Below are 15,355 nucleotides of genomic sequence, written 5' to 3'. Positions count from 1 at the left end.
TCGTGCCGTATCTAGTGTATCCACAAACTCTTTCAGACCAACCAATATGTTTGATCTTTTAAACTTACTATATACATGTACAAATCTGGCAAGACTGAATATTACATTGTAAAATTGTTTGATAAAATATGACACTATTTTGTAGACATTGAAAACCAATGGCGAAGTTGAAAATGTATTATATATATAGGCCGTCACCACATGGTCATTTCATACGCTATTACACAATTGCGCTGCCAAGTGCTTGGTCGTCTCCTGATATAACAGCTGCAAGTTTGCCAAATCCAAAACCTGTGAAATAAGCCAGGAATAAGAATGTTAACACTTAACATAAATCATTCAATTCTGAAAAGGCAATTGTTAGAGGGTGCCAAAATCCATGTCATGATGCCAATATCTCGGATTTACGTTTTTTTCTACTTGCAAAAAAGAAACCAATAAGTAAAGTTGATCAGACTGGGAATCGAAACCGGTACCCCGGCATTCTAATAAGTATGTATACCACTAGATTACCGACGGATGAGCTGGATCATGGACAGATTGCGATATAAAGCTTTAAGGAATAAATCGCACTAGCGTGGCTATGTACTCTAGACATTGTTTCTTTCGCAAAATTGAGCTTTTTTGATATGTATTTACTTTGTTATGTTTTTTTTAATAAATATAAGGAAAGAAAATCTAGATTTGTTAACTCTAACTGCTCTATTTTATGGATTTTATTTCACTATTTCGCTCGTTTCCGTAATTTAAAAGGAAAGAAAATCTTTGTTGTACCATTGGGGTAAACGCGCGCAACAACGCATCGCGTAATTTTTTAACGCACAGATACGCTACGCATACGCAACGCTTATCTGCATGCGCGACGCAGCTTATGGAAGCACCACGGAAGCACTGATTTCACAAAAACCTAGCGGTCAAATGGCTCCGTTTTAGCTGATAAAATGTGAATTTTTTCAAGTTCTTTCCCCCGATTTAAACATCAATATATGAAAAGATTTCGCCCAAACTTCTCAAGGGGCTGTGGATTTACCCGATATTTACGTAATGTAATGTAGAAAAACGAGAAATGCCGTATTCTACTGTGAGCTTCGATCAAAGTGCAAAATGTGACCACTTAAAACTTCAACGGCCTTTATTTCAATGTTCATTTTCTCGATAAAATGACGATTTAGGTACACGATAACTCAATAAAATACAGTATCTATGGGTAAGCAATTATGATCATCATAAAAAGCATGATCGACTTTCTCATTTTTTATATTTTGGTCTATTTCCGATTTTAGGCATCATTTTGTGCAAATAGGCGTTTGTGAATTTTAAAAAGTTCATTTTGATGCCTTATATGGTCAATATCTCACAAAAAAGGCCACTAAAAAAAACGTTTTTGGAATGGTGCCTCAAGACTACGAAAAAACAAAAAAAAATGTTTGGAAAGAGTGTTTTTTTGTTATGATGTACCGAACGATGTACCGAACAAAAATTGCCAAAAATTCAATTTTTTGTGATTTTTTTCATAATTGTTGTTTTTACACCAAATCTGTATTTATATTGAGATTCATTGATGTCTTGCCTTTATAAAATGTATACTTTTATATGTCTTGCGTGAATAATTGCAAAGTTATGACACTTTTACTACATGCATGTCTGAGAGTACACAGCCTCCTTAAGTTATCTGTATTATAGAAACACCGATTTTGACTTCATATTGAATTGTGAAGACCACCCATATGAGATCATTAGGTTATACCATGTATGTAGCGGTGAAGAGCATTGGGCTATTCCACATTAAATCCACACACCCCCTATTGAAGATGTGCGTTAATTTCCACACAGGGAGTGTATATTTCATGGAGTCACCCATTCAGGTAACCACAGCGGAAGATTAAACCACCGAATGAAACTCCAGATGTGAAAAGTTGTGGTCTAAACTTGCCATTTAGTCCTACTATGTAGCCTATTGTAAGGTGAATTATGTGGCCTAGGGGGAAATCAGACCATAATTGTTAGACTATTAAACCATGTGCTCAAGGTGACAATTTACAGTCTTATTCATGTTATCCTCTTGACATCTTCCTGGGAAACAATAAATAGCAATATGTGGCTTTAAAGTCACGTCTTCTATAGGGGCAAATGAATTCAAACTGGAATAGCCATTCAATGTCATTATGAAAAACTATTTTCATCACAAATGTCCACATGCATAAATGATATAACAGCCTGTGAACAATCGTAATAGCGCATTTTCAACTAGTAGTCTTAGGCACAGACTGCATGTTGGTATCGTCAATTGACGTGGTTTCGGTTTCTTATGCAATGGCTTTCTGGAATTACCGAAATGTTCCACTAATCAGAGGATATATCCTTACCGTTGTTCACTATGGGCTTGTCTCATATCTCTTGTTGGTCATTAGGGAGAAATAAAAGCAGCACTGACATGCCAGGAGAAGACTAAGTATAGCCACCAGGCCCGCCACTGCGATAGCACCTATTTCTCCTGCAGAAAGGGTCCCATCTGAAAACAAGAAAGCATCATCCATTTCAGTTCTTATTATTGGTAAATCAAAATGAGACTTCAAAGCATTTTTTAAACAAAACGTCTTTTAATTTGCAACTTAAACCTTGCTCAATGATGTTCAAATCCATCTACACTAATACTAATTTATGATATGAATCATTTAATTGCATATTTAATTACTTAATAATTTATATCTAAATTTATTTTTTGTGAACATTGAGCGCGCTATTTATTGCAAAAGCAGACAATGGTGGTCGGTTGTAAAACATGACTTCAAATGCGGCAACAGCCAATTATGCAAGAAAGCCGAGGTGCTTTTTTGTTCATTTTGCCCCGTTACAGAAAATGTATTTCTCAGTGCATGACAATAAACAATTTTAGATTAAGATTGAATGGGAAAAACCAATCTGCCGAGACTGGGTCTCGAACTCAGACTCCATCTTGTAACGTGAACATGTCAACCATAATACATGTAGTTTGATATGCTTGTAATAGGCGGGATATAATAGGCTTTTACCACTACGCCAAAAGTAGACCCATGTTAAGAGTGCTATTAGCCCAGCTATTAGATGACCTGCCTGGTCTCAATTTTGTGTGTTAAAGCAAGTAGACAAAGTATAGGACTTAATAATTCGCGATGCTTCTGGGGATATATCACATGTTTGATATTAATCCGCGATGTTGTAAAGCCCGCCGATTTCAGGCTGATAAAAGTTTAAACCAACCGGCCTATGTTGTAAATACGTGATTTTTTAAAGTGTATATTATAACATGTCGTAGTCACACACGAAAACTCCCAACGGATTTAGACTAGTAACATATTGCTTTATAACATAATACACTTTGGAATTATTTGTCATAGTTTTGTGATTACGTGGTAAACTAATGACGACATAAAGATTGAGTCAATCTTGGCACCCGCCCCCCCCCCCGAAAAAAGTTTAGGTTTAAAATAAAAGATCGTCTTCAATGTTCTCATTAACCAAACACCAATGCCATAAATGCAAGAAATAAAAGTCAATGGTTTACCTGTATTATTTGGATTGTCATACACGTCACAAATTTGTCCAGAATAACCAATCGCACATCTGAAAGATTCACACAATTTGTAATCATTCATTAATCCTTGCGCACTTGGTTTCCAACACAGGATGTATTAAGCTGAATTTATACTCAATCGCTTTTGCAGAATTCCGAAATCTCTCGCGTGCTCAGTGTTTACTTTCATTTTCAGAGCATCAAGCCGATCAAATATACAAATCACCAAGGCAAAACGACGTCGTTTTTGCAAGTTGAAGAAACCTCAACTTTCGAGTGATATCGTTCTTGACACGTGAATGCATCAACCAATCATTTCGTATCAACTGGATCTATTATTTTCCTAATTAATTTACCTTACTCGATTATTAACTTTCGTTGATGAATTAATTCAAAACAATAGTTATTGACAGCAATGGATGTTCAAAAAATGTATTTTGTGGCATTTAGAATATTTTAATAGTCGACTGCAATCGCTATCGCCGTGATGAGAGTAAATACAAAAGGTACGAGCGATATATAAATTCAGCTTTAAGCGAAGTTTCACACAAATTATGCAGTCCATTACTTCGATGTAGCGAGTTGGACCATATTACAAGTGCCTTAAGGTGGTACTACACCCCCTAATAAATTTTGTGACTACTTTTGCATTTTTCTCACAAAATAACTACACTGGTAACAAAAGTTATGTATATTATAGGGGCAAGGAATCCAATTACTTCACTGAAATTTCAGTGATACAAGACATGTGGTTCATTATATATGTTAAGAAACGAGGTACATTCTAGCGGTACCTCTTTTCTTATCATAAATAACGTACCGCATGTCTTGAGTCACTGAAATTCCAGTGTAGTAACTGGATTCCTTGCCCTATAATATACATAACTTTTGTTACCAGTGTGTTATTATTTTTTGAGAAAAATGCAAAAATAGTCGCAGATATATCCAGGGGGTAAAATACCACCTTAACATTTCATCTTCTATTTCAGCCAAATAGACCCACCTTCGCACGGTATTTTTGTGGGGCATGTGAGCACATCAGACACACAAAATTGGGTTCTGAATACGAGGAATATCCTTCTGATATCAAATAATTTTTATTTTATGGCAACATTTTAAAAACTGATCTTTATAAATCTAATGTTATGTACTTAAATCTAATGTTAATAAAACAATTTTGGCTAAATAATATTCAGCATTTAGTAACTAGTAGTTTCACGCCTCACGGCGATCGTCAGACTATTGCTCTGTTGTTGTTATGATTCTTGATTACGGAACCGAAAAAATATACGCAAAGTAGGCCTACGCGGATAGGCCTACGCATAAAGACGCGTGGATATGAAACATACGCAAAGTCGACCCACGCGGATAGGCCTACGCGAAATAGATGTGAATTTCGCGCGAAAATTTAATTTAAAATTTAGATTTATGTTAAATCTAATGTTATGTACTTAAAGTGTATGTGGCTGGGAAGAAAAGCCGTCCATTATAAGAAAGGTTTGACCATTCGTATTGAATATATACATCCCCAATATCTTCAATACGAAATGATTGACGGGTTTTTATCCCAGCTACCAACACTTTAAGTGCATATTATTAGTTTACTTCGAGGATTATTAACTATCAAAAACTACAATTTTTCATAATTTGTTATTAAATGTGCATTACATCGTGAATTTCAACAGATCAAAATTATTTGATATCAGAAGATTATTTCTCGTATTCAGAATGCAATTTTGTGTGACTGATGTGCTCACAGGCCCCACAAAAATACCGTGCGAAGGTGGGTCTATTTGGCTGAAATAGAAGATGAAATGTTAAGGTGGTACTTCACCCCTGGATAAATCTGTGCTCTCAGATCCCACAAAAATACTGTTTAAACGTCGCTCTCCGAGCCCTTAAAATAAATCATTTGGTTAAACTGTAGCACACCCCAAAATAAGTAAGACTGTCAATTTTGACAAGTGTGGTTATCTTATTCTGTGTTTTACACTGACGGCAATGAATGGAGTAATCATGACAAGGCTATCCGTGATTTACTGGGTCCGCTCCACTTCGAAATTGGAGCAGACGATATATCCCCTGCTTGTGCAGCTCAGAAATTTTCCGATACGCTTGTCTCCTACTTTGGTAGCCATGAAGATTTTGTTGAAGAAAACATTCTCAAACGTACTTATCACATGAACCAAAGACTCTGTCCGCGGCCAGAAAAAAGAAGAGCATTTTACGCAAAAAAGCATTTGCTGCAAACGCAACCCGTGAAGATAAAAATATGTTTCGCCAAGCGGTTAAGACTGTCTCATACCTCAAAAAGCTGGACAAAAGCAACAAAACTACCAAAACCGTCGCCCATCAGGAAAAAATGTATCATTCGAACTTTTGGAGCTTCGCCAAAAACGCATCCAATAATACTCTTGACTCTACTTCCGCCCGACCAACTTTTACCAAAGATGTTGCCGACACATACTTCCCAAATAAGTACTCTCAACAAGTGACACTCGACCTTACCCAACTTTCATGGTTCCCGAACCTTCCAGTTAAAGATGACTCGTACATTTCATTCAATATGTCTGTTATCAAACCTAAGGATGTCAAAAACATTCTCCGGACGAAGAAAGCAACCTCAGCACCCGGTGATGATGGTCTTATGTATGGGATGCTCAAGCATCTCCCGTCTACTCACCATCTTTTGGCCACCATTTTTACCAAAATGCTTCTGGTTGACCCTCTTCCTCCGGAGTCTTGGTCTCAATCCAAGGTAGTGCTTATTCATAAAGCCGGCGAAACTGACAAACCGGAAAATTTCCGGATGATTTCGCTTACTTCTTGCATGGCGAAGGTTTTCCACCAAGTCGTCGCTGAGCGATTAGGCTCATATCTGACTACTAACCTGTACATAGACCCCGCGATCCAGAAAGCGTTTCTTCAGGGAGTAAACGGATGTATTGAACATAATCAAGTATTGCAAGAAACAATCTCTTATGCCAAAACCCGGAAGAAGACTGTACATATTACGTTTTTCGATTTGGCTGATGCCTTCGGCAGTGTAAGCCATGATCTCATTACTCACTCCATGGAACGCTGTCAGCTCCCCAACAATGTCCGGTCCTATGTTACTAATCTCTATTCTAACCTTAACGGCCACGTCCAAGGCCCCAACTGGAATTCTTTACCATTTAAATTCAAGAGGGGGACATTCCAAGGCGAACCTTTGTCCCCCGTTATTTTTCTCATGTGTTTCAACCCATTGCTCGAATACCTGGAAACCATGCGTGAGAAGACCGGCTTTTGTTTGGACACAACCAAAATCATCACTACCCCATATGCCGACGATTTCAATCTCATCACCAATAACAAAATTCAACACAGAAATAATGAACGAACTTCATACGAAGGCTACCAGCATGGGTCTCACATTAAAACCATCCAAATGTCGTTCACTCTCTTTATGTGGTGGCAAACCAACTCTGATTGATTTCCATATCGGTGAAAATGTCGTGAAAACCGTTAATGAGGACCCACAAAATTCCTCGGGTCGCTGATAACGTTTCATGGAAAGGAACAAGAAATTTATGATTATGTCTATGCACAGCTCTATAGTAAATTAAATAATATTGACTCCACTTTAATTCGCAATGAGTACAAACTGGCAATATATACCCGTTACTGCCTCCCTCCATGAGATTCTGTCTTACGGTGCATGACCTGACCCATTCTAATCTTGTGCTTTTAGACCGTATGTCCGAGCAGTATGTTAAGAAATGGCTTGGGATTCCAAAACATGGTGCAAATACTGCCCTGGTCCATATGTCCCGAGGGCTTAACATCCAGCGCATTTCTGATATTTATCGCCAAGCTCATTCCGCATCATATAGTAGATCTAGGTGCAAAGCTGATGAAGTTACTAACCTGGCTCTTGACCTCAAGCTCAACAGAGAATCTACGTGGTCTCGTAAAATTTCCATAACCAACCAGTGTGAAAACGTTCATGCACTTGCTATTGGAGCCCGGGTCAACCCCCATTGGAATAAGGTCCAACCTGATGTTAAAAAGATCCTGAAGGAAGAGACGGATAACCACTGGAAATCTGTAGTTGAGCCCCTCTTGAGCCAGGGGGAGTTTCCGAAACTGCTTGAAACATGTAATTCCGATCTGTCTTGGAAATCCATTATGTTTTCATTACCAAAGGGTGTGCTTAAATTTGCAATCAATGCCTCCATAGATTCCTTGCCATCATTCACCAATTTGAAAAGATGGGGAAAAAGGCTTACGGACAGCTGTCCCCTTTGTCAGGGGAAAGGTACTCTCCTGCACATTTTAAATAATTGCCAAAATATGCTGGACAGGTATCTATGGAGACACAACAACCTCATCCGTATTTTTCTTTCCACATTTCAACAGTCGGAGGCATTTCGTAATTCTCATATTAAAATCTATGCCGATCTGGAAAATTATACCATAGGAGGGGGGACCATACCACCCAATATCATTTCCACGTCTCAAAAACCGGACATTGTGTTATACTGGCCTTCTGACAAGCGAGTCATTCTCTTTGAGTTGTCGGTACCATTTGAACCAAACATCAGTAAAGCTCATTACACCAAACGTGATCGCTATTCTTCCCTGGTTGCCGACATCACTAACGCCGGGTACTGTTGCTCACTTGTTGCTGTTGAAGTAGGCTCAAGAGGCTTCATTGACGCCGACAACAAGAATAGTCTGACTCGTCTGTCAAAAGATCTCAATCTTCCCACAAAGTATTCTGATCTCAAGACCCAGTTGATTAAATCGGCGCTAATGTCATCTTATTCCATTTTCATCGCCAGATATGTAACATCTTGGAATGTAAATGAAATTATTTAACTTTTTCTTCCCGCCATGAGTATTTCCAACTTTGTTTATTTATTTATTTAAATGTTTGTATTTTTGTCCTGCCTTGCCTGCAACCGGAATGGGTTGCAGTAGATCTGGGCTTTATATGTGTTTTTCTTTATGTTGAATAAAGATGATTTATATAGACCACATGAAGACCCGGCCTATATTAACAACCTGTTTCTGTGCCAACCTAATTTGACAGGCAGAATACCGCAGGAGAACTCAAGTTGTGAAATGAAAGTATGACCTGGCCTATATGAACACTGGGAACAACCTGTTTTTGTGTCTACCTAATTGACAGGTAGAATACTACAAGGTGGTGAACTCAAAATGTGAAGTGAAAATACAAACTTTGAATAAGGCAGAGGTACCGTAATGGATAACCCTTTTCAATCTATATAGGGGTAATTTTTTACGGAAGCCACGATTAATACCCAATTACGGTAATATATGGTCCACAACTTATAAGTTCCCCCCTAATACTTTTTAGAATAAGTCAACAAATATTTTACAAAATGTAAAAATGTAAACAGATATGTATAGCCCTATTTGTTTTACACATGTGGACCAATTTATAGCGTCACACCGTTTTAAAAGTGGCACCTGAGTCCATAGCAGTCAGGATTTCTTTAACAAACACATGGATAGACCTGGCCTACTGTATTGTTTGAGAGATGACTCCTATGGACTCAGATGCAACTACTGTTAACACTGTTTAAAACGGTCTCTTTCTTTACATAATAAACCATTGTGACTGAACGCAATGACGTGTGACGCTATAATTTGGTCCACTTGTGTAAAACAAATACGGCTACTCATACCTTTTTACACGTTTGCATTTTGTCAAATATTTTTCGATTTATTAAAAAAAGTATTTAGGGGGAACTTATAAGTTGCGGACCATATAGTACACAAATACATGTCGGTTTTTCAACGGAAATATTGAAACTAGACACGGGGTCCGACTTTGGGAAACATGCCAAACGTTTTTTTGACACTATATTGGGAAACTGTTCAAAGTCCGGTTTTACAAACGAAAGGGAGAAATGTAATTATACTTACACGCAGGAATATCCAGAGGTTGTTGAAGCAACACAGACACCACCATTGAGACAATAATCAAGAGGACAACCATCATCTATTAGAAATGGTGTAAAATATTAGGTTATAAATAAAGAATGCACAAAAAGTAACGCAGCTGCTATAGATACGCCTATAACATCAGAACTAATATATTGATAGAGGGGTGTAGCCCGTCTACCAGGTTTCTGTTTTCATGCTTTGGTGCCCAATGGGTCCGCTTGGATACATGCTCAATTCTCTAAATTCGTTAATTACCAAACCTGATGAATTTGTTTTAAGAATCAAATAATGCAATATGAGGTAACCTCCTATTATGTAATCAGTTTGACTTTGAAGTCCACAATATCATCCAAGGACTATTAATACCTACTCCCTATTGCAGAATAATACAGCACTAGTTTTTGGGATAAAAATATAATCGTGTTTTGCCAAATGAAACATAGCTAAATCCTAATCCTTTAGTTAGTCCATGGAAGTAAGAGACATGGCAGCTGGTCGATCCAACACCTATTGAATTATTTACGTAACATTCTATAGAGGGTACGTATCAAGCTATTGTGATAACAATGTAGTCATCGTGTCTTTGATGTGGATCAGACTTGCCGCCTTTATTGCCAGTTCGTTTATTTACAGGTTTATTATTTTGAGCAAAAATCGTGTTTTTCTTGATTATGTTTCAAGTATGTTGTTTTTATTCGGAAAAAATGACAGGGATGTTAGATTTGTAATCCATAATTACAGAAATCCATTCAAAATATCGATTTCTACCCTATACTTACAGATTTTCTTAAACTTCAAAATATTGGAAATCATGCATTTACGTCTAAACCGCTAATTAGCGGTAATAATTGATATGCGCACTTGGCACATGCGTTACATTATAAAATGAATCCCGCATCTATTTGTGTGCCCGGGGCTGCCCGAAATTGCTGTTGACCAGAATGTTCCAGAGTCGGGTATTATCTTTACATTTTGCGTAAAATAAATTGTATTTCATTTCATTTTCTGTTTTAAAACTGCTATCTGAAAGTCTAGCATATATATACATTTAATCGGTAGGTTTTCACATAATTACATACTTTTAATAAAATTGTATCAATTAAACTGATAGCATTCGGACCATTTCGTAGGGATTTTATAAAATCTGCTTGTGTTCATAAAACTAGTCATGCACTGCGGTAATATTGCGGTAATATTGCGGTAACACAGCCCATTGTCAGGACTTAGTACACGACCTCGTACTGCTATTGATTTTTAAGCGGGAACTTTGATTTTAGACATGGTACACGTTGACCATGCGATGACTCAATTGTTCCACTTTCAACTGTACTGCTTTTGTTCAGTATCGCGGCAAGTATGATACTCACTTTGATGTAGTATTTGACCAGCTTCCATGTGTATTACTTCCATGGTTAGTCCTAACTGACAATAAAACTTGAGTTTTAATATTTGGCCAATTTTTGGAAATAAGGGACATAAACATCCTTTGACATGACGCCATGATGACATGATTTTATTAGTCGTTTGATATACCACCTATACCGTATGTCATAATACCAATTATTTGAAATTATATTTTGCATCTTAAATGCGCAATAAATATGCACAAACAAACATTAATCTTCAAGATATTTAGCTTTAGAAGACCTCAAGTCGTGTTCACACGATCGGACATAAGTGAGTTATTACCGGTAATAGGCGACTTATAACCGGTAATAGGGACTTATTAAAGGTATTAAGTGACTTAAGTCCGACCGTGTGAACACGACTTCAAATAACATGTCACTAAGCAGATCATAGGTGCTGGCATTGTCCTATTGTATTTGTTCATTTGTGTATGAGGAGATTCTTTTGGGGCACCACTCCATCGGTTTCAGGGCGTAGTTCATTGAACTCAGCGGGCTCCTATTTGAAGTGCTTTTATATTATTTCAAAACGGATCGTGGCGATTACATTGAGCGTGCTTATCCGGTATTTAGAGTATATTAACTTATAGACGAATCAAATTTCACGCATTCCTATACCTCAATGGCAGCCAAAATTGGGTCCCTGTCGGCTCCATCACACCTAAAATGTGATATGATGCGGCCTTGGAGGGTATTTTAAACTGCATTCTATCACCCGTGTTACACGTAGACAAAAGAATGATGACAGTTTACAACACAAAATAATCTAACATCGAATTTTAAGCGGCTTTAATCCACCCAATTGGGCAGTCACAACACCAGTTTGGTGCTGCGGGGACCCAATAATAGCCGACCAAATCCTGACCATGACTTGGCTCGTTGGATTCGTCTATAAATACTGCGAAATCAACTGTTATTGTAATATAATCTTTCCGTATACAGCCACTATAGACCACTTGACATGTGACGTCATTGCCCGGCAGTATTCGCACGCATTATGGTACTTTCCATTGTTCTTTGCCCTGCAGTGTGCGTGCGCATCGTAGTCTGCTCAGGACATGTGTATTTTAAATCTCCACCACATTTCATATAGTACAAGAAAGCCATTGAACAGTGAAGCGGTTCGTTCGGGCATATCGACAGACCAATCCCTCGCCTTTGTTGATAAACAATGATGTCATAGCAGGGATTAATTGATCCCGGGGTGCGGACATTTGATTTTTCGCAAACCACCGGGATTCGATATCGGTTTGCGTTGTAAATGAACACGTAAATAAGAGTGGCAGGGGATTGAGGGTATCCTGAACAACCATGGTAACATTTGAAGGTGCCGCTAAAGCCTTTGCGAATGAAACTGACGGTACGTCATTGTTGATGCGCACTTAGATACTGCGCACACAGTGCACGCTAGACGTAAAGGTGACGATCTGAGCCGGTGACGTAGTAAAGGTTCCTTTGCAAAACATTCTGGGAATGACAAAAAACATGAACACCTACCTATACAAGTACCTCCAGTCAGTTGAAATCTCGGATCTGTACATTCGCAGTGGTAACTTCCGTTAGTATTTACGCAGGTAAGTAGCGGGTCCGCGCAAACATTAGGGAGGGTGCATTCGTCAACATCTAATAATCAAAAGTAGTAAAAAGGAGATAATTAGAGACAAATCAGCCACTATAAGTGAATAGATTAATAAATAAGTGTAAAAAAAGCCTTGCAATTACACACAATACCTTTACAGCAGCACCGTTACACCGTTAAAGCAGCACTTCTATTTAACCTAAATTCGTGATCATTTCATTTCACTTCGTGATTCACAGCCTCATCTTCCCAACGTTCTACAATTAAGTTGAGATTTTCATATCATCAAAAACAACACTCCGTGTATATGGTGTATAGAATATTAAGGTCATGCCTTCCATAGGGGTGTATGGATTTCAACTGAAATAGCCCGTTACTGAAATAGCCCTAAGTGTAAGCAATTACCTCTATAGAGCCGTAAAACATGTCAATATCTTACCATTCTCACAATTGGTGCCAGTGAACTGTTTTGGGCATAAACATTCGTCAGGATTAATACATATTCCACCATTCTGACATGGTCTGTCACATCGAGCTGTAAAGGAAAACCAAATGACATGCATTTTGTTAAGAATATAATCTGTGTTCGTGTCCTCGGCAAACCTAAGCTTTCGGTTCGGGCTTAATGCACCAAATTATGAGACAGCAGCGATAGGTCTCTCACCTGTTTGGGTAGGGTGTCTTATAGGGAGGCCTACAATCAGGGCTAAAAAAATATTTATTTCCCGTAAAGATTAGCCAAATTTCACTCTAAGAGAACAACATTTCCCATAATTTCTTAATTTTTTTCCAGGACTGCCTACAATAGTTGGTCTCTATCCTAATGAAAAACAATATACTGTTCACATTTCTAGATGAAATAATGAGTCAAGATGGAAGAAAACTAGTTGTTAATTGTGACATAGGTGGAACTAAATTGTCACCGATTTCAATATATGCATCAATAGTCAGTAAAAACGAGAGGGCAAATTTCTTTGCTGATGTTAAACGTTGTCTTAATAATATTGAATTGTATAATAAAATAATCATGATAATGGGTGGAGACCTTAACACGGTGGTTGACAAACATCTTGATACAAAAAAGGGGGTTTTCCTGCGGAGACACATTCAAGTAAAGCTTTTAAATTAACAAAACATTTAACCAATCATTTTAACCTCTTTGACCCTTGGCGAACTCAAAATCCTACAAAACAACATTTTACTCATAAACAGATCAATCATTTAATCATTCCCTCTATTCGAACTGATCACAGAGCTATAGCCTTTGAATTTCATGTGAAACAGATTAGTAAAGGTAAGGGCTTTTGGCGCGTAAATATTTCAATATTAGATAACAAAGAGTATCAAATTGGCATCAATATTACTGTTATTGTGGGATCTCTTGATAATGAAATGCAAAGAATTTTCCATTTAATTTTCATATAAGCTATCACGTGAAAGAGTGTGAGTGATGTGACATGGCTTCCGACTCAACTGGAGGTGATTGAAAAGGAAATTGATCAAAATGATAACGAGGCAAATTTACGAATGTACGATCATATGAAGAAATTAAAAATAAGTTAGAATATCATCATAATTATGAAGCAAAAGGTGCTCAAGTGCGATCTAGAGCTGAATGGGTTGTAAAAGGGGGAAAATCTACCAAGTATTTCCTTAGGTTAGAGCAGAGTAATGAAAAAAGGAATGCAATAAGAAGTTGATATAACCAATGATGGATTAAAACTATGTGTAAGATTTTACAAATGCCTCTATACCACGAGAGATATTGAATATGGCGAAATTAATGAGTATCTAAATAGCACCATCCTAGATTCAATTGTTTCGAATGAAGACAAGATATTTTGTGATAAAGAACTGACGCTGGAAGAATTTACTAAATTATACTTGACAGCTAAGTCAATGAAAACAAACAAAGCTCCTGGACCTGATGGTCTTCCAGTTGAATTCTGGAATTACATCGCAAAACCTACGCATAACTCTTTTTGCAGAATCCTTTCGTAAAGGAGAGCTTTCTGCAACTCAAAAGCGAGCAATTATCAGGCTCATTTACAAATAAGATGATAAAAAAACAACTATAAGTCTTCTGAATACTGATTATAAAATGTTAACGTCTGCTCTTGCTAAAATACTTCAACATATTCTACCAAAAATAAATTCATATCAATTATGCATTATATTAAAGGAAGATTCATAGGACAGAATATTAGAATGGTAAATGATATCATTGATTTGTCTCAGGAACAAAATACCAGTGGAGCTATATTATTTTAGACTTTGAAAAGGCTTTCGATAGCATAGAAAGAAATTTCATGTTTGCAGTTCTGGAAAAATTGAATGTTGGTTTTAATTTCGTAATGGTTAAATGTAGGCCTATATAGAGCAAACAAAGGTTGGAACTCAGAATACTTCAATATCTCGCGTGGTATTCGTTAAGGTTGTGCCTTATCCGCACTCCTTAAAGTTATTTCGGTGGAAAGTTTAGCATGTAACATAAGACATCGTGAAAATATTCAAGGTTTCCAATTATCCGAAGACAAAGTACCCTTCAATCTAGTAGACTTTGTCACAGAGGTCAAAATTACTCAGGTTGCAGATGATACCACCATTTTTACAAAAGACTCTAAATCGAACTAAGAAGCTTGTTGAAGGTATCTTGTTGAAGGAAGATCCAATTCAAACAGAAATGGTGTAAATTAAGTGGACTTCTGGTCCAGTCAAATCCTTTGTTATATACTTTGGACTTGACAACTGGAAATTCAAAAACTAAATTGGGAATCAAAGCTAGATAAATTAAGAAGGTTGCTCTCAGTGTGGAGGAAAAGAGACCTGGCGTTATATGGTAAATCAGTTGTACTAAAA

The 15,355-nt window shown here is 37.3% G+C and overlaps 1 protein-coding gene across 1 annotated transcript in view; it reads right to left on the bottom strand.

Annotated features, from left to right (window-relative positions):
* Nucleotides 1-247: 247 nt before the first annotated feature.
* The window catches only part of LOC140172717 (uncharacterized), a 110,200-nt gene continuing 95,092 nt past the window's right edge, over nt 248-15,355 (bottom strand). The window contains exons 35-40 of the mRNA XM_072195849.1: nt 12,936-13,031; nt 12,415-12,540; nt 9,491-9,566; nt 3,545-3,603; nt 2,367-2,512; nt 248-291 (exon numbers count right to left, since the gene is read on the bottom strand). Coding sequence (XP_072051950.1) covers nt 2,376-2,512; nt 3,545-3,603; nt 9,491-9,566; nt 12,415-12,540; nt 12,936-13,031 — 494 coding nt within the window. The 3' untranslated portion in view covers nt 248-291; nt 2,367-2,375. The remainder of the gene's footprint in view (nt 292-2,366; nt 2,513-3,544; nt 3,604-9,490; nt 9,567-12,414; nt 12,541-12,935; nt 13,032-15,355) is intronic.

This window comes from Amphiura filiformis, chromosome 16 (assembly GCF_039555335.1).
Source record: "Amphiura filiformis chromosome 16, Afil_fr2py, whole genome shotgun sequence".
Lineage (NCBI taxonomy): Eukaryota > Metazoa > Echinodermata > Ophiuroidea > Amphilepidida > Amphiuridae > Amphiura > Amphiura filiformis.
This window is presented reverse-complemented; position numbering and strand designations above follow the sequence as displayed.